The following is a 23,091-nucleotide window of genomic DNA, read 5'->3' as shown; positions in this document are numbered from 1 at the left end:
AACAGGACTTGATAGGAGGACATTCATTGAGTTGCAGTTCAGAAAACTCACAGTTTAAAAAAAATGTGTTCTCTCCAAAACACTTAAGACCACGGCAGGCAGGTACAAGTAAGTTCCACATTTGAGCAGAAATATACGAACAGAGCCTAAGAACATACCAACTCAGTAATATGCACCACATCTTGGTTTTTCTTTTTTTTTCTTTTTTACGAAAAAGAGCAAATAGCTTCAGAGCAAGAATGAGTTCCAATGCACACACCAATTAACTGCAGAACACAACCAGGAATACTGTGGATTGGAAGTTGGGATAAAAAAAAAAAAAAAAAAAAAAAAAATGCACAAAATAAATAGACTGGGGAAGGAGCAATCGGACAATTTGTTTAAAAATGTCTGTGGAATAGCAAGGCCTTGGCTGAGCAGGGCCAAACACGAATCAGGTAGGTCAATGACTAGACTGGAGAGTTCTCCTGTGATGTCCTGTTTTGGAGCGTTAGCGCACCGCGGCGCCGAGGCTGCAGCCGGGCCGTTCACTGGGGTAGGGCCACCAGGACCTCCACGTAGTTGATGGGGAAGAAGCCCGACTCGCCGTTGATCATTCCCTCGTACCAGTTCTCGTCGATCTGGTTGGTGAGGATGATGAGGTCGCCCTCCTTGAAGCCCAGCTCCCCCTCGTTCTCTGGCTCGAAGTTGTAGAGGCAGCGGCAGCACGGCTGATCCATGTGAACCTCCGACTCTGGGGGCCAGACACAAGGATTTAAAACACTGGGACTGGGACTACCTCAGGCTCACACACACACACACACACACACACACACACACACACTCCATTTAGTAAGTGCTGCCCTATCCTCTGATTGCTCCACTGGATGGCTACGGCTCTAATGGTAGAGACCAACAGCTGCTGCAGCTAATCAGGCCTGTCTGGGCACATTTAACAGCAGCTGTGTCAAACAGAACTGATCTGACAGTTTACACAGATGAGATCCAAAGGGCAAAAATGAAAGCCATCTTAGAGCTCCAGAAAGAGCAATAGGGCAGATATTCTTCTTGTCTGACATTCTTACTTGACAAACGTTTTTTTTTTTCTTCTGGCAAAAACAAAACAAGACAATTGAGAATGATGTTGCTTATCCCAGCAGCTTAAAGATCACTGTTGGTGCAAAGGCTTTCTGGCTTATAACGGTCAAACAGCTGTTGCCATACATGCAATACAATCAGTGCTGCCAACTCAGAAGATGTTTGTTATGTCTGATAAATATTGAACATGTGGAAGATTACCAATATATTATATGCTGTGCCCCAGGCTCTGCACATGTGACGGATCATATAGAGTGGGAAAACCAGTTCTGACTAGATCTACGTGCCAGAAATATGTCCCAGCCAACTGAACATTGTAGCATGGATGCAGGGGGAGAGGGGGGGCTGAGAAGGTGAAGGTTCATTTGTTTGACTGGCAAGGTTGAAAATGATCGTATCGCTGACTCCACTTTTACGATAATCACACATATGAAAAGACAGTGTTTTGAGGAGAGGACATCAGATGGATGGATACTCACGGCTGCCATTGGGGCTCTCTGACCATGACTGAGGCATGGGGGTGAACTGCTCAACTGGATGGGGATGGGCTGGATGAGCACATAGACATGGACATGGAGCAGGACACACAGACACACACACACACAGACAGACACGACACACACACAGACACACAGACACACAGATGTGTGATATTTCAGACACCATCACCACAGATAAACATACTAGGCTCTGAGTACATGTGTTAATACAGGAGCAGCCCATTAGTTATGTCAAACAGTGTCTCAAAACTGCAGGTTCTACGCATATGTGTTACTTTCAAAACATGTGGTTATGTCTAACTAAGACCACTAGATGGCAGTAGAGACTAAGTGGAAATGAAAGAGAATTGCTATGATTATGCCGAGGTCTTGTGTAATCACCACCCAATATGTACACACCAAGATTGATCAGAAACAGAAACACAAATGAGAATTGAGCTTTTCTTCATGTTTACAAAACAACATAATTGACAATTAAAAAGATGATGTTTGTCGAGTAAAGTGTGGAAACTTGTGTGACACCTACTTTTGCCATTTAAACTGTGGCTGATCTGGTGATCTGTAAGGGACAGTGGATTGATTACACATACAGACTCACAAGGCTCACTGCAGACCACTACTAAACAGTCAACTCAAAAATGAAATGCAACAAACACAAATTCTATACAACACAGAGATTCCACAAAAGGATCAAGGTATGCAAAGTCAGGGTATGAAACAAACAGCAGCACGTTGTGTCGTACATAGCTTAGAGAAATACCTGCCTTGGGGTGGGCAAGACGTACCTGTGGACTTTATTGATGAGCTGTATGATAAACCATTGTGCTGTGTGCTGTTGAGGGTCTCCAGGCTGCTCATGATGGACTTTGGCTTGAACTCTTTCTTGGGCTGGCTACTAGCGGTTGCTATCCTGTCAGGATCGAACAGGGGTCATCCCGTTTCAGTTTCAACACAGATCAGACAAAATGACAATCTCTGTAAACATTGATTTGCCCTCATCATGGTATTTGCTCCAGCGACTTTTCTAGATACAGACTTTCAAAGCTTACCTGCTTTGGAGTTTACTATTGAGGTCCTCGAGGATTTCTAAAGACAAGCGGTGATATTCAAAAGCTGCCTCAACCAAGGCTGATAACTGGCTCACCTGTTCTACCTGCAAACATCAACAATAATGAACAAACAAACAGAACAATAAGAAGTCAGGCTAACCGGCACAACAAATCCTACAGATTATTGGGTTGAGTGGCTATAGCTATTGCTCAACGACACCCATTCCCGATCATTTGTTTCATCCAGTGAATTTCCTTTAAATGAGTCATTCTTTGATTCCTTTAAGGCCCAGTGACTCATGTTGTGTTGGCAGTCTCCCATAGCGGACCGTCCCCTGCGTGTTTCTGCTCAGGCTGATGAATCACTCCATTCTACTGGCCTCAAGTACAGCTGTCGAGGTATCAAGTCACGATTATGCGACAAAAAAGATGAAAGTCCGCTGCTCTACAGTAAACACCGAAAGTGGTCATCATTTCTCAAGGTGCATCAATGAACAAAACTTATAAACATACAGAAAAAGGCTCCTTAACCTCTTAGGAAGGTTGTATGAGTTTCAGCATACAGTTCAAGTGTATGCTGGATGCATCCCAAGAAGTGAAGCACTTGTCATCAGCACTCCTTTCCTGTATACTCTAGAGTACCAGATTCTAATCCATGCTGGTAAGAGGTCCATGAATGGGGGTCAGACAGGGGTCACTGAACTCACATCGTTCTCCAGGAAGTTGAACATGCTCCTCTCCGCCAGCTCTTTAGACTCCTCAAACTTCTCCACCGCTTGTCTGACCTCCTCGTCGGGGATCTTGCCCTGCCTCTTCTTCTTGTAGTCGAAGTCTAGCCGCCGGCCCTCCAGCTTCTTCAGATGATGCTGAGGAGAAGCAGGACTGACGTTAGATGGCGACATGCAGTGCCAAGTAAGACACAAAATGGAGTTTGAAATGTCTCCGGCCAACATCTGTTTGAAGCCATGAAGGTATTTATTGTTGCTCTTTGACAACCCACTGGGAAGAATCGTCCATTTTGTTTTTTGACCAGCTTCGGGTGAAATAAATGAAAAAGCCCTCCAGCCTATGGTTCTTATATGATTTGTTTTGTCTAGTTGGTGCAGTCATGGAGGTAAGATACATGTTTGAGGTGTAGCTAAGCAGATATTTCATTTTTTTGCCAAGAGCTGCCAAGAAATCAGATTTATTACAGTTACAACATTTTGTTCTCTTAAATAACGCTACAGAAACACGCAAAAACTGGACAGAATCCATGTTCCCACAACTAAACAGGAATGCTACAGGAATGTTTTAGAATGGAAAATGGTTAGCTAGACACACGCGCACGCGCACACACACAGAGTTGTCAGTGCTCACCCCAATCTCTTTCAGGTCTTTGTCCTGCAGTGTTTGTAGTGGGTCAATGAAATTCTGCTTCACGTTGATGTCCAAGGCGTCCTTCACCTCAGCCATCTGTTTCATCGCCTCACCAATGTCCACCATCGCAGAGCCTGCAGAGAGAGAGAGAGAGAGAGAGAGAGAGAGAGAGAGAGTGAGAGTGAGAGTGAGAGTGAGAGTGAGAGTGAGAGTGAGAGAGAACACCGTTCAGCTCCACAGCAGTTCTCACGGAAGCTAAGCCCTACTGAGACACAGCTCAGCTCAGCACTGAGGGCTCACTGAGGACAGGTGGGAGCTCAGATGAGGGCATATCAGTGTGTTTCTGACCCAGTGTGTGGATGTCAAAAACAATCAGAATACAAATCGTAAAAACGTGACTTAAATGTTCTAGATTCAAAAGATGCAGGCATCAGGAGTGTGTGGGCTGGGGAATGGGGTAGTGTCAGTGTGTGTGTTTGTGTGTGTTTGTGTGTGTTTGTATGTGCTTGTTCAAGTATGTGCGCTTAAAACCGCTCCAGCAGATGCTGATATTCTCTTCCCATCCCTTGCTGTGATGTACACAGTTCTGATATGAGGAGATGTACAGTGTTGATATGAGATGTACAGTGCTGATATGAGATGTACAGTGTTGATATGAGATGTACAGTGTTGATATGAGATGTACAGTGTTGATATGAGATTTACAGTGTTGATATGAGGAGATGTACAGTGTTGATATGAGATGTACAGTGCTGATATGAGATGTACAGTGTTGATATGAGATGTACAGTGTTGATATGAGATGTACAGTGTTGATATGAGATGTACAGTGTTGATATGAGATGTACAGTGTTGATATGAGATGTACAGTGTTGATATGAGATGTACAGTGTTGATATGAGATGTAGAGTGTTGATATGAGGAGATGTAGAGTGTTGATATGAGATGTACAGTGTTGATATGAGATGTACAGTGTTGATATGAGATGTACAGTGTTGATATGAGATGTACAGTGTTGATATGAGATGTACAGTGTTGATATGAGATGTACAGTGTTGATATGAGATTTACAGTGTTGATATGAGATTTACAGTGTTGATATGAGATTTACAGTGTTGATATGAGATTTACAGTGTTGATATGAGCTGTACAGTGTTGATATGAGATGTACAGTGTTGATATGAGATGTACAGTGTTGATATGAGATGTACAGTGTTGATATGAGATTTACAGTGTTGATATGAGATTTACAGTGTTGATATGAGATTTACAGTGTTGATATGAGATTTACAGTGTTGATATGAGCTGTACAGTGTTGATATGAGATGTACAGTGCTCCGTGACACAGTGCTGATATGAGGAGAGCAGAGACGTACCGAATGCAGACTCCTCTCCCAGCTCCCGGCCGTATCTCAGCATGCAGTCTCCCAGCAGCCCCTCCGTCTGCGGGTAGCCCGTGGTTTTCACCTGCCCCCGGATTTTGGACACGGTGTTGAGCATGCCCAGTTTGGCCCTGGAAGCTGAGCGCACATGGCACACAGTCAAGCACATTACCTCCTGCCCACATGGCACACAGTCAAGCACATTACCTCCTGCCCACATGGCACACAGTCAAGCACATTACCTCCTGCCCACATGGCACACAGTCAAGCACATTACCTCCTGCCCACATGGCACACAGTCAAGCACATTACCTCCTGCCCACATGGCACACAGTCAAGCACATTACCTCCTGCGCACATGGCACAGAGTCAAGCACATTACCTCCTGCGCACATGGCACAGAGTCAAGCACATTACCTCCTGCGCACATGGCACACAGTCAAGCACATTACCTCCTGCGCACATGGCACACAGTCAAGCACATTACCTCCTGCGCACATGGCACACAGTCAAGCACATTACCTCCTGCGCACATGGCACACAGTCAAGCACATTACCTCCTGCGCACATGGCACAGTCAAGCACATTACCTCCTGCGCACATGGCACACAGTCAAGCACATTACCTCCTGCGCACATGGCACACAGTCAAGCACATTACCTCCTGCGCACATGGCACACAGTCAAGCACATTACCTCCTGCCCGACTGCACAGCTGGCAGCTGGCATTCTACAGAGCATCAGGCTAAGTATGGCAGGATGGAGGATGATTCTTCATGGCATTATGAGAACTTTAATAAACGAGCCTAAAGTAAGTCAACTTGTCATTGCATTTGTGAACCCATTTCACTGCCATTCAGCACCATACCTGGGTTGGGCTGGAGGTATTCTGTGGTCTTGGACAACAGCTCAAAAACTGATTTGTTCGTGACGTCAATTTTCTAAAAAAAAAAACAAAAAAAAAAACAAGGACAATAAGGCAAAGGTAGGGTGAAGGAAAAAAAAAAATCATGAATGAAGCACACTTGTCTATTTCTACATGTGACACACTTCCCTCAGCCCCGAATGAGGTCAGCTTATGACACGGTTGTCCTCGAGTAGAAATGAAAAGGACCAAGTTAGTGATGAAGGGGAGAAACGCATTAAGGCTTACCCTCTCCATCTCCGTGAAGTCCTCGTCCGGCTTGGTTCCCTCAGTGCCACTTATCTTCTCACTTAGAAGCTGCAGACGGGAGACAGAGAGGCAGACAAGGAAATAGGGGTGGGAATCTCTTGGCACCTCACGATTCGATTCGATTCCGATTCAGAGGTCAACGATTCGATTCTAAACCGATTCTCGATTCTAAACCGATTCTCGATTCTAAACCGATTATCGATTATCAATTCTAAACCGATAAAACGGTTATCGATGCATCTCAATTTTTAAAACATTTGAATTTGCTACTTAGAGTCTCAAATCACTTCCTACTTTGTGTTTGATAAATCAACAGATCTATTTTTTTATTAGAGAAAAAGTTTTTCCTTGTCACAATTATGACTTTCTATGAACAATGCAATAATCGATGCAGCTTGCATTTCAACACAAAATGAATGTAAAAAAAAAAAAAAAAAAAAAAAAAAAAAAAAAAAAAAAAAAATTTATTAAAAAATCGATTATGAACTTTTCTGAATCGAGACAGAATCGTTCTAAAGAGAATCGAGAGAAATCGAAAAATCGATTTTTTTCCCCCACCCCTACAAGGAAAAACAAAAAAAGAAGTAATGAGGAGAAACAAACAATAAGGTGGGTTGATGTTAGGGATGCAACGCTACACGGTATCATGTGGAACCCCCTACGCTTCAATATTATACGCAGACATGGATTGCGCTATTACAATATGTGTCATATTCCTTTCATTTCCAAAATGTGCCTATAATTGTGCTGCAGACTGGAGCCGATCAGCGCTCTGTGCACAAATAGGAGCTGGAGAAGAGAGGGGAAACTAAAACCAACTTCACAATGGCGAACGCTAGCTAGACAGAGACAAGCAACTTGGAGAGGCAGCCGTCTTTCAAATCTGCCATGTGAGAACATTTTGGATTCAGTATTCAATCTATGACGAGGGTAAGAAGACTGTAAACACAGTACAGTCTGCAAGCATTGCTTTGCCACTGTTGGCTTCTCCAGTGGAGACACTTGTAATATGATGACTCATTTACGTGGCCATCGCCCGGCCGTACCCCAAGTGGAGCAGAGAGAGTCCACTCGAGAGTCCGGCCAAAACCATCTCTCACTGCTGTCACGACCCAGCCTGGTCTGCCCCGCCCCCTGCTATCAGTGCTCTCTATTCTCCACAGCTGAGTAGCAGAGTCAGCACAGGTGTAAGGAACGAGGCCTTGATGAGCTGCACCATAAGAAGGCCTTGGTGCAGAGTGCAGGAGGCTCCCTCTCCGCGACGTGTTGGTTATGTTGTTTGTTTAGACATATGTACATTCATTAGACACCCGCTTGCACTACACTTTTATTTCTGACAATTACACTGACTGTTTCTACCATACTTTAATAAATCAGTTTTATTTATACAACCTGAAGTGTGGAACTCCCATTCATGTTACATGCAGAAAGTCAGCATGTGACACTGCTGCTTTCCGACAACAATTTGTGACAAATAGAATAGAATAGATCAAGAGAAAAAAAAGAAAGTAGAAGGGCACTCGGAGAGCACTGACCTCCTCCGTAAGTCCAAATGCTGCATCTCGGAACGTTAGCGAAAGTGAATGCTAGCAAAGTTTCATAGAATTCGAGCCAGTAGTTTTTGTGAAATCCTGAAACTTACAAATGACTATGTACTATGATTATGTCACCTGAGAGAAAAAAATGAACCGCGTTACAATGTCACATCCCACACATTTCAGGAACAAAGCTCCTGAGAGAAAGTGAAAACAAGTTGACACAGACCCCTATCTATCTATCTATCTATCGAGCTCTCTCCCCTGGTAGTTGAACCTCCAGAGAAAGTGAAAGCTACTACCACTGTAGCAGAGACAGAAACTAGGCCTAGTCCGTCATGCTGCCATTTTTCTGAATATAAAGTTTGATTTGTCTATAGGCAAAATAAATAGTTCATTGCTAAGGTTATTTTATTTTTCTCCTAAATATAAAGATATTTAAACTGTCCTGTTACCGTGGCCTAAAAAACCTGATGCAAACCGAACCCAGGGCACACTGTACTGTGAGAGAGAGAGAGAGAGAGAGAGAGAGAGAGAGAGAGTGTGTGTGTGAGTGTCACTAAAGCACTAGGCCGCTGCAGGGGGTGGCAGTGAGAGGCTTGAGGTTCTACTGTGCCAGGACTGCTTGGGCACCTCGGAGGGAACCTGGCACTGCCCCAGTTACCCCTTAGTGGCAAGCCCTGAGCACATGCCACATGAAAGAGTCCCAACTCATGATTCACACCTTTCACAGACAGAAAAGAAAGTCCCTTTCTGCTCTCACTTACTCGCACACACACACACACACACACACACACACACACTCACTCATTCATGGCTTGTTAAACAGGGCGAATGAGGCTTGCAAGGGTTTGCCACAGAAACCAGAACTCAGCTGTGGAGTTAAGCTGATTAAAATACTGCACATAACTGAACCAACGAGGCTAAACTCTTGGGCCAAACCCACACAGTGATGAAGCACGAATGAGTCAGGCCAAGGCTCACATACGTCTCTGTAGTGCCAGAGTTTCAGTTTAGGCAATCATCAGCTGGAAACTTCCAGAATAATAATAACAATAAAACCTAAAAGCTCAGGTTCATCAATGAGATGACAGATCCAAAAGGTGCTATTCCCAAAGGTGCTATTCCCATCATTAGAGAAAACATTCCAATATTGTCTGTGTGAGCATGGCTCCATCCATGTGATCAAACAGTGTTTCACCAGCAGATGGGAGTTCCAGGGAATTGTCAGTATTGTACTGGGACCTGCATCGTTTGCTTCAAACCCATCTTGTTACATCTCCGTCACTGCGCTAGTTTACTTGACTCCCTTTTTTCACACATCGGTCTTTCTAATCCCAAAACTGCACACGAGTGCCTCAAAAGGGCCGTCTTTCTTTTATTTTTGAAAAACCATCTAGCCTAAACTGTTCTGAACTTAAAATTCCACATACAGAACATCTCTTGAGATGATTTGCTAACTGCAGTGACCTGCAGAATGCCCTGTATTGTAGAGGTCAGGTGGACACATCAAACTTACTAATGAGAGTGGAGAGTGGAGTGGAGAGAGTAAAATAATCAAAGGGATCAAGACTTGTCCTTACAATTGCACCTTTAGAAAGCCTGTAGCATATGATACTGCAATTCATGCGAGCAGTCAGAATCCTCTGCACCGTCTAGAAGGCTACTTCACTAAGGCCATTCTGTTCCTTCCAATGGCTAACTTACTCCATGCCACAGCACAGTGCTAGCCAGCACTGCTACGGCCCCCCTCAAAGAGTGCTGACACGAGGGGAGGAATGAGACAACAGGACTGGAGCCATGACCTCTGCTGACCCCTGGGATTAAACATGCACACAAACAGAAGCCCACAGCAGGAGAGCTGCATCTAATGGATCTACCGCCACCGTCAACACACACACACACACACACACACTCTTATCAGTGCCTGACATTAGAGTCACCATGTACAGGCTGATAATGGAGTGGCGAGTCAGTCTCCACGGGTAAAGTACAGAAGAACGTCAGTGAAAGACAAATGGCTTCCTGCTCCTACTTCCAGTCATGACGGTGGTGGTGGTGGTGGTGGTGGCCAGATGGAGATGAGGCATTGTGCTCTGCCTTCAAATTGCCACAGACATAGTTCATGGCGCAATGAAATTTAAAAAAGACACAGCCGTTGTAGGAAGCACATTAGCCAGGAAGTTGTGACATAATGTCTTCCAAGCTAAAAGGGAAGGAAATTGTGTGAGAAGAGACTACTGTCAATGTCAAGCAAGAATTACACGCAGGCCTTCAAGGCCATTAGCCCGTGAGATTCAGAGAAAATGAATGCAGGAGGCCCATTGAACCACCTGCCAATTAGCAAGGACAGAAAACAGCAGGAAGCTCAGTCGAAAAAATAAATCAAGCTAAATATAACTGGCAAGTGCTAATCCATTCTGCGAGATACTGAAAGGTAGGTCCAATTAGTAACCAACGGCACTGTCAATCGATAAAAAAAAAGAAGAAAGTAACATCATTTGCTGTGATTAATCGTTATAAATAACTTTTTTCCCTTATTAAAGCAATATTATGTTAGCCTGGATGCCAGACGAACTTAGCCACGCCCACACATTTTTTGGTCGGGAAGTTCGGTCTGGTGTCGCTTCCGTTGGGGAGAAATTATCTCCTCACAAAAATCTGTGAGGAGATAGATAGACCAATCAAATTGTCAGGGCGGGCTTTATACGATGATGGGCAGATGATCAACCCTAACGTAATCAACCACGTCACCAAAGAGCTTTTGGGGTGAATTCGCTTTCAACAAACATGGCTGCCGTTGGAGAGCTGAAATGTGGAAATTCGAGTCTGTTTTAGAAGACATTGACAGCACATTCATTTTGAAAGAGGAACAGAGAAACGCGATCAAGGCATTTGTCGATCGAAAAGATGTTTTTGCCGTCCTTCCTACGGGATCCGGTAAAAGTTTAATGTATCAGCTGGCCCTATGGTCTACGTTATGGTCATACTACGTCGCTCTGATTGGTTCTAGATATATCCAATTGAGCGAAGAGGCATTTTTTTTCCTGGTTCGGTTGAAACACGCCCCATAATCACAGTCCAACGGAGCGGTATCAGACTCATATTCTGACTAGAATTATGAGTATGACATCGTCAGGCTAATATTATGTAGCAATTGTGTTAAATAAATATTTCAAATGAAATCACAAAAAAACGTGTTCATTTTGACAGCACTAGTAAACAAACAAGACAATGTAAATGTGATGCTGCTGTTAAATTACGGCTACCTTTCAGAACAGGCACTTGGTCAGAGCACGACAGATAGACGGACCCGTGCTGTTTAATCACATGTCTATGTTCACCAGCTGTACCATTAGACTTAGGCAGGTCAGGTCCAGGTTCAGGCAAGGGGGATGCGTGTACGCACTACTGAGACAAGCCAAGATAAAAGTACACTCAGACTAAACAAGAACCTGACAATGGCCTACCAAAAATCCAACCTCAGCTTGATCCCAGTAAGCTGATGGGGACCTCTCCAACTAGGCTGTGTTAGCCTGTAGCTAAAGAGAAGGGAGCACAGCGGGGAGAGTGCAGCAGCAGCACGGACCTTTCTTCCTCTCCTCCTCCTCATCTTCACCAACACAACCTACACTGCACCCCGACTGCGTACTCTATGGGAAGATGTGCTTCTTCCTGTGTGAAACACATTTTAGTGTGAGATTGTGCTTTTGTGTTGAACAGTCAGCGAAGCTAAACCCAATGTTCTTGATCTCCCAAGACCTGAGAAGGTGTGCTTTCAGCGCAGGGCATGTTCCGGATGTCCTTCCGTGTTAATGTTGCCCTTTGTCAATGCCCTCCATTTCCTGGGTAATCAGATTTCTCTGCCCTGATGCAATATTCTGAAGAATATCGTGCCTGTGTTCAGTGTGCGATAGGACTGTGGCAGTGACCCAGCCATCATCTGTCTACTCGTAATCGAAAGCTTCCGTTTAACCCCAACTCCCACAAGAAAAGGATATGCCAACTGTGACTAGAGCAGGAAACGATGATTCACAAAGACGACAGAGAATATACAAAAACATGCATAGAAACACCTCAGGGCATTCTGACTATATTTGAGACAAGGGAGCTTGATGAACACAGCGAAAAGATTACCTTACGGTGAGACTGCAGTAACTCTAGCTCCTATATTTTCTTTACATCTGCTTTGTCTAAAAGAACTCTCTTTTATGAGAGCCAACCTCTGTGGATAGGTTTCGCCAAGGACAAACGGTCTTCTCTGTGCTAATATCCTCAGAACAGGAGAATCTTTTAGCTTATATGACAGAGAGGCAAGAAATCTTGCTATCACAGTGCTGAATCACCCGTATCACAACACACAAAATGAGGAAATTCTACTAGTATCAGTTCATAGCCTGACCACCAAAGGAATGTCATAGAACATTTTACGAAATCCAACGAAATCCAATAACCTAGACCGAAAGTAGATATTAAACAGAGATATATATGTGCCGTGTGAGTAAGAGCTGCATGCTAGACTGGCTGATCCAAAAAAAATCATCAGAATGTGCCTGTGGCTCAAAGAAATCTGGAGCTCTACTCCATCCCAATGGTAGCAGTTTTCAGGCATTGGTTGGCACTGAACGCAAAAGCGACCAACTAGGTCAGAATAAATTTAGCTTACAATAGAGAACACAGAGAAAGAAAGAGAGAGAGAGAGAGAGAGAGAGAGTGAAAGTGATCCTAATATGGTGATATTCCTCGAGAAACAGCAAGGAACGGGGAAGACACTGGCAGGACTCGGTGCTGGCTGTCTAAGAACCCTGCTCTCAGAGAAGAGGGTCCCTGCAAAAAGCCAATTATTCCCCTCATCACAAGTGGTTTCAGTGAAGAGCAAAAGGGACGTATTGACCTCTGATACACACGGGCCCACATCCTGTATGCGACCGCGGGCCTGTTTGTGATGGGGGCTTGGCACGAGCTCGTCACAGGGACTGCCATCTCCAGAGCGGCACAGCTGCGCTCCCTGCCATCTCTGGCCACGGCTGGAGTCCAGACGGTGACGGCAGGATCTCATTTCCAGCTGTCACCAGACACAGAGGAACTGTGAGATCCTCCGTGGTCACTGTGTGACCTATCATCTCCTGCCATCTTTCTCCTCAAGAGGCTATCACCAGCAGGGCCAAAGACTGCTATTAGGGCTCATCCTGGCAAAATGCTAACATGTATTTAAAAAGGAAAAAAGAAGAAATGTAGATGTTTTGTAAAGCCAGAACTGAGACCCTGGCAATGTCGATTGTCGCTGGGTTGAGTTACAACCAAGATAATCAGACTACATGTTCTTTTCCTCAAAACAGCTTCCTGGATACAGTGAACAATGTGTTACTAGAGAGGCCTGGCAGGTTATGAAAGACACTACTTTGTAGCAAAGAAAACGCCAACCCTTTCCTCTCCTGAGAGGTTAGACAATACAGAGACGCACTGCACAACCCCTTCACCAAACATACCTTTCCTTCTTCTGTGTGGAACAAGCACACTAATGTCGCTGTGCAGTAGGGCTTACAGGTAAGAGTGCACTCCAATCACAACTCAGAAGATTCAACGTTTCAGGCAGCTGGTTTTCATCACTAGTCAGCCATCATCCAGAGAATTGAAAAACCTCGGATTTTCACCTCTTCCCCACCATAAACAAAATCCAAAAACATTTTGACTACAAAGCTGGTTTGGATTAAGCAGACTACCATACCTGGAAAAAACAACAACTTTGGTGTCAATTAACATAAACTTTTCAGTGAATGGATTACCCCATCTGGAGAACAGGCAAAATATCAATTCTGTAAAGAGGAGGAGATGAATAACCAAAAACACATTATATAATTAAATGAACGTACCTGTTCTTACTGCCCATCAAAGCCTACTGTATACCATGCTAAGCATCACTTCTGGCAAAATAAACCACTTCTTCTCTACTCCCATCAATTCATAAAAACAGTATTAATTCCCTGAATGAGTCTTCAGTTGATGCTATAATCACACTGTATTGGACTTAATGTCCCATTCAGCAGGCACTTGTTTCTCCCAGGTGGCTGGCTTAATTCCTCAAATTACCTAACTGACCCCTTCCCAACTAAGGTTGGGTACCGAAAACCGGTGCCAATATGGTTACACTTGATGACTCCGTCCTGGCAGCAGGTAACGATAGCCGTTTGTATAGCTACAGTAGCTAGCTAGCCATCAACCTTTTAACAGAGAGTAAACGGTCAAAAGTGTGGCTGTATTTTGCACAAAAAGATTCAAACAAAGCGACGTGCAGCAAATGCAACAAAACAATTGCGTGTAAGGGGGGAGAGAAGAGTCAAAGGCAGATCAGCAACCGCAGACTGAAGACTAAACGGAGATGCCAGCAAAACTATAGTCTCTTAAAAGGGGCAGTACAAGTTCACGTACTCAGTGTGTTCAAATAACAAGATTAAGTATAAACAAGATAGAAAAGATAGGTATAAACAAATCAGAAAATAGTGAAATTTCATGAAATAAATGCAAACAAAACAATATATTTTGGACTCCGGAGGCAAATATGCTCATATTTCTGCAAAAGAATTGCTAAAGTTTGAAGCTGTAGTGTGTGTATGTGTTTTGTTTTTATTTATATTTATTTAAGTATACTGTAAACTGTTGTTAACAGTTAATATATTGTTCATAGTTTGAAGTTAAAAAGTTTGAAGCTGTAGTTTGAAGCCAAGTGTTTTGTATTTATAGTATACTTTAAACAGTTAATATATTGTTCAATTTGAAGAAAAACAATTGGCAGACAATAGGGACCAAACAAATGGTGTACAGCTGCTGTGGTAATGTACTTCATGTGGGTTTGAGTGTCTGCTTCATTAACGGGGCCAGAGTGGCTTAACACAAAAGTGTTAAGCTCTTCAAAGAATCTCTGCCTTGGAGAGAGAAACAAAGAGTGGTGAATAAATAGCTTGCTGTTTCGCTTGTTGAAATACTGAATAACTCTACGATTGGTTCACATATCAGACATAGTCTTTGACAATGATGTGATTAAGCCTACTGTACGCCGGCCCTTGTGTACTGCCTTTGACTAACCAACCTGACTACTGAGTCTTTTCACATGAAACCCAATTCCTCATTTAACAGCAATCTGTACACAACACTAGTGTGTGAGCAGAGGAGAACTGTGGCTTTGTTGTGTGTGTGTGTGTGTGTGTGTGTGTGTGTGTGTGTGGATGCATGAGTTTAGTGTCCAGGCCTGCAGCTGCCAGAAGAACCGACTTCAACATCCCTCCGTTCTGCACCAGCTCCCCTGACCACCCCACACCCACAAAATAACCACAGGAAATGTCAATATCACCCCATACATTGAGACAGAACGCCTTGATTTGAGGAAACACGTACGATTCGTACAAAGAAAGACATACAGAGAGGGGAAAGGCTAAGAGGAAATGTGGACCGGACGTGGAGTTAAAGAGCCAAGGAGTGAGCACAGCCTCATGGTTCTGAAGTTCAAACCAATCCAAGGCTAGATATCAACAGGTCACGTCTTGAGGACTTCAAACAAACAGACTCAATCTGAAGAGCATCGGAACAGAACAAATGTGTGGTCTGATCTCTGAAAGCCTATGGTAGACACAGCAGCACTGGAGAAGTCGATTGAGATGGATCCCATGGGAGATTCCCCGGCCTCTGTGGGGTGTGGGTCTAGGACTGAGTTTGGGCGCCCGTGGTAGATAAGCGCTTGTGTTATCGCAACCCGCCCCTGGTCCGGGAAATGGAGCACACATTTGTGTGCAGCTTCCTGAGAGACCCCCTCGCACCACACCACACCGCACCGCACCGCACCGCACCGCACCGCACCGCACGGCTGCTGCAGAGAACATCCTGCCACCGGTGGCTCCCCTCTGCACTGGCTTGTTTTCACAGGGATGAGCCTCAGCAGGAGCTGGGCACTGCGATGGGACGACGACCGTCCTCCACCCCGCCCCACTCCCAAGTCCCACACTGCGCCATGAATGCCTCTCCGAGGCTCGAAATGCACTGGTGTCCTTTAGCAGTGCCATGACATTTTTCCCAGCAGTCAACAAGGCTAAATAAATAGGCCTACTGCTGATCGATGGCCTCTGGCTCTCATCTGTCCTGTGTCAGGAGGGAGGGAGATGGTGGTGCTCCGTTTCAAAAAAACAACTGTGCAGCAGTATAGCCCCATCAATAACGGCAGGCTGGTGATGCATTATCCACCAGTCACTCGGTTTTTGTTGCATGGATGCAGACATTCTCCCTGAAGCATTAAACACGCCCTGCAGGAAGTCAAAGTCAAAGTCAAAGTGTTTATTGTCGCATACACCAAATTTCTTCAGCGCAGCGAAATTCTTATGACTTGGCAGCCAACATCTACGCAGTAGACGGCATACAACAGGTAACACAAATAACATATACCAAAATAACATATACCAGAAATAACATATAACATATAACAAAGACAGAAAACCTCTACTTCTCCCCTTTCTAAAAAACAACCCTACTGACTGAACAAGGAGTTAGCATTCCATGCATCTCTCTGACAAATAAACTAAATACCAGAGTCTGCCTCAGAGTGACAGAAGCCATTACATCTGGGAGGAGTGTGCGAGAATGCTACGTTAAGAGGGTAATAAACAGGGATGGCTCTGTTAGGAGTCGATTCGACACAATCGATACGGAATAGCCGGACGCCTGGCTGAAGAGTCCCCTAAATGTGGCCTCTGGCATGCAGAGCAACCCTGTGTTTAGACACAAAGCTGCATCTCCTCTCTGGGAGAGCATTTGGCCTTCTCCGCACGCAGCCCCAGGGGAACGGTGAGCGCTTGATGTTGCATTGATGAGCGCAAGAGAAGTCTGCATGCACAGACATTTAGAGACCAAAGAGCTTTGTCGGTGACACCCAGTCCGACCCCTTTCAGACGTTGTGCTGAAAAACATCACACACACAGACACACACACACACACCCTCAAAGGTACAGGATGTGAACTAACAGCCTGGGGTCTGCAGAGGGTTGGTGCATTGTGAATGAACGGTGTTCAACAGTCATCACAGTACCTTCAGACGCTGGGGGAGGAAATAACAGGTGGGGACAGGCCACCATGTCAGGTGCTTTATCCATCAAAGACCATATTCATTAGGACAGGGGTTCTCAAACTTTTGCAAGCTGGGCCCCCCCAAAGCTGGTTAGGGGTAGTTGGGGCCCCCCCATCCACCCGCGGCCCGCCGCCACCGCCCTCAACTACACCACCATATATAGATAGATAGATAGATAGTGTATTGTTATTGATAGGCCTGACATGTCAAGGTTAGGCTATTGTTATTGTTAGGCCCATACAGACAATTATTATAACTATTTATTTTTATTATTGTTATTATTATTATCAGTAATAGTAGGTATTATTATAATTAATGATTATCGACCAATTATTATTATTGTATTATTATTATTATCATAATAATAATAAGTGGTATTATTGCTATCATTAGGATACTGTTATTATTATGGGCCTCTTGTGATCTTTACAAAAAAAAGAATGACGAAAGAGGGGAGATGCTTAAGTCTACTGTCACTCTTCAGCTGCTCTTTCATGTCTAGTGACAGCTCATCTGCTGAGCAGAGAAATGGATCCCGAACTCAGGCGAATGAACGGTAGTCCTCTTTGAAATAGGACCCAAACTGATTTCTGATATTCGGCGTGATACAGTGTAATTTGACATAGGAGCTAAACTCAGCACAATACCTATCATTATTCTAAACGTGTTGCGTGGCCGGCAAAATCAGTGTTTCGGCAATTGTATGGGGTTTGCCAAGCTTAGCAATTCTATGAGCAACTACATAAGAGGCTCCAGACACTGCTTGGAGATAGTGCTATGCTTGGACATGGTGGTTCGTTGTTGCTGGAGGCCATCACGTTTATGTTTAAAGAAGTCCACAGGCTTCTCTTTCTGACTTTTACGAATCAGAAACTTGTCCATGTTGTGTTTGTTTGCTGATACAGCGTATGAAGTTAATAAAGTTCTAATTTCAACGTCGTGTTCTTGTATGTGTGGTTGTGAACGACTTGCACACGAACAATGGATAAGGCTGTGCTAGGCAATGATTCCTAACCAAACGAACTGTACACAATGTAGACAGGGACAGCACAAAATAGTATTCAAGTGCTGGTGTTTTATTTGTTGCGGTGGATGATCAAAAAATGTAAAGGTAGGCTAGGTGTTAAGGAGAAAAGGGCTAGCTGTAGTTGGAAAAGGTAGCTAGCTAGGCTAGCTCTCGGGGCTACGAGCTTTTCTAAAAGATTGTGGAGCAAATTACTCCTTAGAATAGGCTACGAATAGACCTACTGCAAGTGCAGTAAGGTATTACTAAGGAAGGAGTGAGTCTTTAAAAATACTGTTTATAAAGCAATGAATATCTGAATGATAGAGGAAACAAGAGAAATTGCACAAACTCTGCAAAGTGTCGTCTCAGGGTGAGCGCTTACCTCCATGCCTGCGTTTTGTTTTTATACTCGGAAGCGGAGGTGCTACTCGCGTTGAAATGATAATACTCCGTTTTGATTGGTGGATCAGGAGCAAAACAGTATTTGATTTGTTTGGGTCAGTCCAGCCCCTTGCATTTCGCTACTGAGGGAGCTTTCACTAACCAGTGACAGGTCGGCGGTTTTTTTTTCTTTCTCCGTCTGTGACATCGCGCCCCCCCTGGAGAGTGTTCGCGCCCCCCCACTTTGAGAACCACTGCATTAGGACATGGGAACTGCAATTGTACATACTGCCAATGACAGATCTTGTTCTTTAATAGCAGTCAGACTTCTGGGAGCAGTTGAGACTTGGGCGAGGTGACAGACCTCAGAGGCAAAAAGCATGTGACTGCTGAAATGTTTATGAGCTGGGGGAGTGCTCCTTATAAACCCCATCCTTGTCACATTGTCATCCATATTTCAAACAGCCTCTTTCTGTTCCATCCTCAGTGCAAATCTGTACCAAACTTGTTTGACTTCCTGCCCTCCTCCATCACTCTATTGCCACAGAGAGGCTGGGTGATGAAGCTCTTCTAGTTTCTACTAGTGACCACGTGGTTAAACTGAATTGGTAGCCTGTGTCTTTGTCAATATGTTGAAGGGGCTTAATGTATGATTTGCTAGTGTGTTCTTGGGAATTAATATAATCATTGACATCCATGGCAGGATGCATGCTAACAGAGCAGCAAGCAGCAATTAACAGAAGCTCAATTTTAGAACCCTTTAGACTATTAGAGTATTTTAGATGATATACTTTAGTATATTAGAGTACATTTTAGAATACTTTAGACTTTAGAGTATTATTAGGGCTATTCTCCAACAACATGAGCCGAATCCCTCGGCAGGCAGGCAGGCGAGTGAATCATCATGTGATATTTCCCAGAGCTACATTCCCATGGTGCACAGCTCCTCTGTGCAGGGGCCCTGCCAAGGGAGTCCTCCTCCAAGAACAACATCATCCATAACCTCTGACAGGAGACACCAGCAACAGTCCCACAGTCCATGACAAAGTCTCCTAAGGCAGACAAACCAAGTCATCTGAAGTGCACAACAGTAAACTCACCAGTTTTACCTGAATCACATGCAGTGTGTCTTTTTATATGTGATTCGGTTGTGTTACACCACGATAACTGCTTAAAAACTCTGTACAGTTAGAGATAAAGGTTGCAGATATCCCGAATTCTACATGACTGAATGAAGATCAGTGGTAGCAGGGTGTGAACTACTGAGGGTCAGAGGCAGTGAAAAGGTGCTTTGTTGACAAAAGGTTTCTGTCGTCAAGCTAATATTTGTCTAAGTGTACTTTCATTTCTGTGAGTGAGAACACCGAAGGACTTTAAACTAAAATGTAACTCCCACACTGTGTGGACACTGAAACTGAAACTCATCCCTCACAGCCGACATGCTCTTGTTCACAACTAGGTACATGTAGTGGAAAGTTATGAACCTTGTACTGTCATCAACAGAACTGAAACACTCCCATGGAACTGGCCCATAGACTGCTTAACTAATTAGGCCTATCAGTGCACCCTGATTAGGCATGAGGAGTTGCACACACACACACTCACAACATCTTATGGTTGCTGTGCGGTTTATGCGTGGTGATGTGGCAGGTGAGGAGTCAATCATGGGAGGTGTGACCAATGCAACAGCATTGACGTGACGTGACGGCTTGGGCTAATAACAAGCCTCATCCGTGAGGGGATGATACCAGGTCTGTGTGTTTATTCAGCTGTGGTCATACTGGAGTCACTCCCAGTTCAACATGGAAAAACAATGGAAAGCATGCTAACTCAACTCACAGCAAATGACAGTTTGTCCACAACAAAAACATGTGGATACATTCTTCTCTCAGAGAAGAGACTGTTAGCTGACGTCACGAAGGTTACAATTGTCAGAATAGGCAATACGTGCTGAATTGAGTCCTTTCTCTCAAATTGCAATGCCACGAAAATCAGATCAGGCATTTTTTCAGATCGAACAAAAATGTTTTTGTAGGAGACGCACATGGCCAAATAACTTTGATACAAAACAATGGTGACGGTGGCCTACAGTGAAAATGTGAAATAGTTTAAGTATGCTGGAGAAGCAAAGTGTTGCAAGTGTGCAATCACGATAATTCAGTAGAAGCGCAGTAATGAGGTCTGTATAATATCAGTGCACACCAAAAACAGACAGCCTACATCCTGAAGGGAAAACAATGTGGTGGCATTTCTCACACAATGGAGTTATTTCGATCAGCAGGACAATGAGACATTAGCACAGTATTCTCCAGCTTTAAATGTCAATTGGTAAGTGCAAAGAAAATATCTCACTATGGAGTGCAAGCAAATACACTAAACTATTTGAGATTATATACATCCTGGTCCTAACTTTGCAAATAAGAGAATCCTACAAGCACATAAATTGGAGTGAAATACCGAGGGTTCACATGATGACATGTTGGACAGGTTTCCAACTGCTGTGACTTGCTCAGACAGGCTCTAACCTTACACATCTAAAAGTACATCTAAAAGTACATCTGTACTTTACAGTGCATTATCAAAACAAAGTATGTGCATTAAAGCATTCATTATGGTAGTTAAAACTACCACGGTTCAGTTAATCAGCAATAAGAAAGGTCACATCTTCTGACAAACAACATCTACGTAATGGCAACGTAACGTAATGTATTTATCTTGGCAATGACATTCAAAAACCTTATTCACTTGGCAATGCATATATGGTTCGTCCATGTGATTTACAGCTAACCTGTCAATATCAACGACACTGCGAACCAAGACTGCACTAATTCCATGTCTAATTTCAGCTGCATTGTGATCTATGGAATGGCACTTCAGTGCTTAACAAACTATTTCTAATGCCTACCCTCAAATGTGTTCATTCACACTTGCAAGTTGCAGACCCCCATAATAAACCCATACATGTTGCCTATAATGTAACTTAAACAATTAAGTTTGAAATACCTAATGCTTAAGATAAAATGCTGTTATCCTTTGCTATGATGCTGGCTAACCTCACAGTCACTTTATACTTTAGCAATAAGCTAAGTCAACATCCCATAATGGCTAATTACTAAAATTCTGTAATCGTGCAACATTAAGTGGGTAATTAAATTGAAGACGCACACTGCTCCCTCTGAGCGTTTCAAACACCAACGTTATTTCGCTTGCTAATTATCCTATCTAGTGCACTTGTTACCAACTGGACATCAGCCGATTTCATTGTTAATTGTGGTTAGCCATAGCTTACTTTTAGATGAGTAAATCAGGGGTTAGCGTAAAGCTAACTAGCTAGCTGGCTAATTCATTTATATTAGTAACGTCAAAGGCAGTTATTGTTAGCCTGTCTGCTTCTTTTTCCTAATGCTAGCCCAGTGCTTACAGGCTTTAAGATGATGGCTGAACTATCTGCTACAACTTAGACAGAGCCTCAAATAATGTATCTATTAAGGAAACTGCATTTTAAGCAAGTGTATTATCTCCGATTCAAACGTTTCACCACTCTAACAGTTTGGCTAATTTCTCATACTGCATTCCTCAGGCAACCGCTGGAGTGAGCAATGCAACACAACGGTATCAGGCTTTGGGGCTATGGCTGGGATTGGTGAGGTAAACAGTCAGTTGTGATTTTCAGTTAAACAGTTCATGTAAGGTAGCAAGCAATTATAAATATAATGTCAAGATAATGAAAAGACACCACGAAAAGTAACGGGGCATCTTCTTACCTGGCTTGCTTTATGAAACTGCTTCTTGAATCCGGCCACCGACATCCTCAAAAATGTACAAAAACACCACAGAGAAGGCCGGGGAGGACAATGAAGGTGCACTAAAAGCCAGGTGAACCGTATAACGCAGAAATGTTACAAAAGTGGTATGATACAGTTGCTAATCACTGTTCACACAATTGCGTATTTGCTTTGAGGTGACCACTCAGTACTAGAACACAGACAGCTTTTTTTCTATAGGGAAGATGTGGTTAGATCTAAAAGCTGATTGGTGGAGAGAGTGCTGTTTATGCAAACTACGTTGAGAGAGCAGAGCAAGCCCACGCACGTCCGCATGAACATCATCGCTGAAACTTGTGCATACGATACACATGCCACTCTATGTAGGCTGTACATTTCTAAGTGTGTGTGTGTGTGTGTATGTCTGGGGGGGATAATTCCATATGACACGCCGAAACCCCAGAAAAAAAGAAGAAAGTTCGAAGGAGTTTAACGTTAGTTAGCCTACTAATTTGGCCTGGGTATAGATAGTAGGCATCGAAGCGTCGATATTTTCTTCGCTGTAAAGAGTTAACTTTCAACTTTCAACTGAAAGATAATGAATTTTGGAATTGATGCGTTGAGCTTGGCTAAAATATGAGTGAATCAATTACAACATCGCTATTTTACATTAACACACTGCCCTCTCGTGGCAAAAATAATGTAGTGTCGCCATGGAGTAGGCTAAAGCTCTCATAAACAAATAGGAAGGAATCA

General features: G+C 43.7%; 1 protein-coding gene across 3 annotated transcripts; it reads right to left on the bottom strand.

Moving 5' to 3' along the window:
• Positions 1 to 376: 376 nt before the first annotated feature.
• On the bottom strand, positions 377 to 22,582 carry sh3gl3a (SH3-domain GRB2-like 3a). 3 transcript variants are annotated; one of them, XM_012817242.3, is made up of 11 exons: positions 22,336 to 22,582; positions 6,520 to 6,588; positions 6,235 to 6,307; positions 5,362 to 5,505; positions 3,986 to 4,119; positions 3,334 to 3,492; positions 2,627 to 2,730; positions 2,363 to 2,487; positions 2,104 to 2,136; positions 1,557 to 1,625; positions 377 to 733 (listed from the first exon to the last, which is right to left on the bottom strand). In XM_012817242.3, the coding sequence occupies exons 1-11, from the start codon at positions 22,378 to 22,380 to the stop codon at positions 528 to 530; spliced, it is 1,161 nt and encodes a 386-aa protein (XP_012672696.1). In that variant the 5' UTR covers positions 22,381 to 22,582; the 3' UTR covers positions 377 to 527. The 3 variants fall into 3 exon arrangements, with proteins under 3 accessions (XP_012672696.1, XP_031425567.1, XP_031425568.1); XM_031569707.2 differs by lacking the exons at positions 1,557 to 1,625; positions 2,104 to 2,136; XM_031569708.2 differs by lacking the exons at positions 6,235 to 6,307; positions 6,520 to 6,588; positions 22,336 to 22,582 and adding an exon at positions 5,575 to 5,744 and having other exon boundaries at positions 5,362 to 5,539.
• Positions 22,583 to 23,091: the final 509 nt, after the last annotated feature.

The sequence above is a fragment of the Clupea harengus genome, chromosome 6, assembly GCF_900700415.2.
Source record: "Clupea harengus chromosome 6, Ch_v2.0.2, whole genome shotgun sequence".
Classification (NCBI taxonomy): Eukaryota; Metazoa; Chordata; class Actinopteri; order Clupeiformes; family Clupeidae; genus Clupea; species Clupea harengus.
This window is presented reverse-complemented; position numbering and strand designations above follow the sequence as displayed.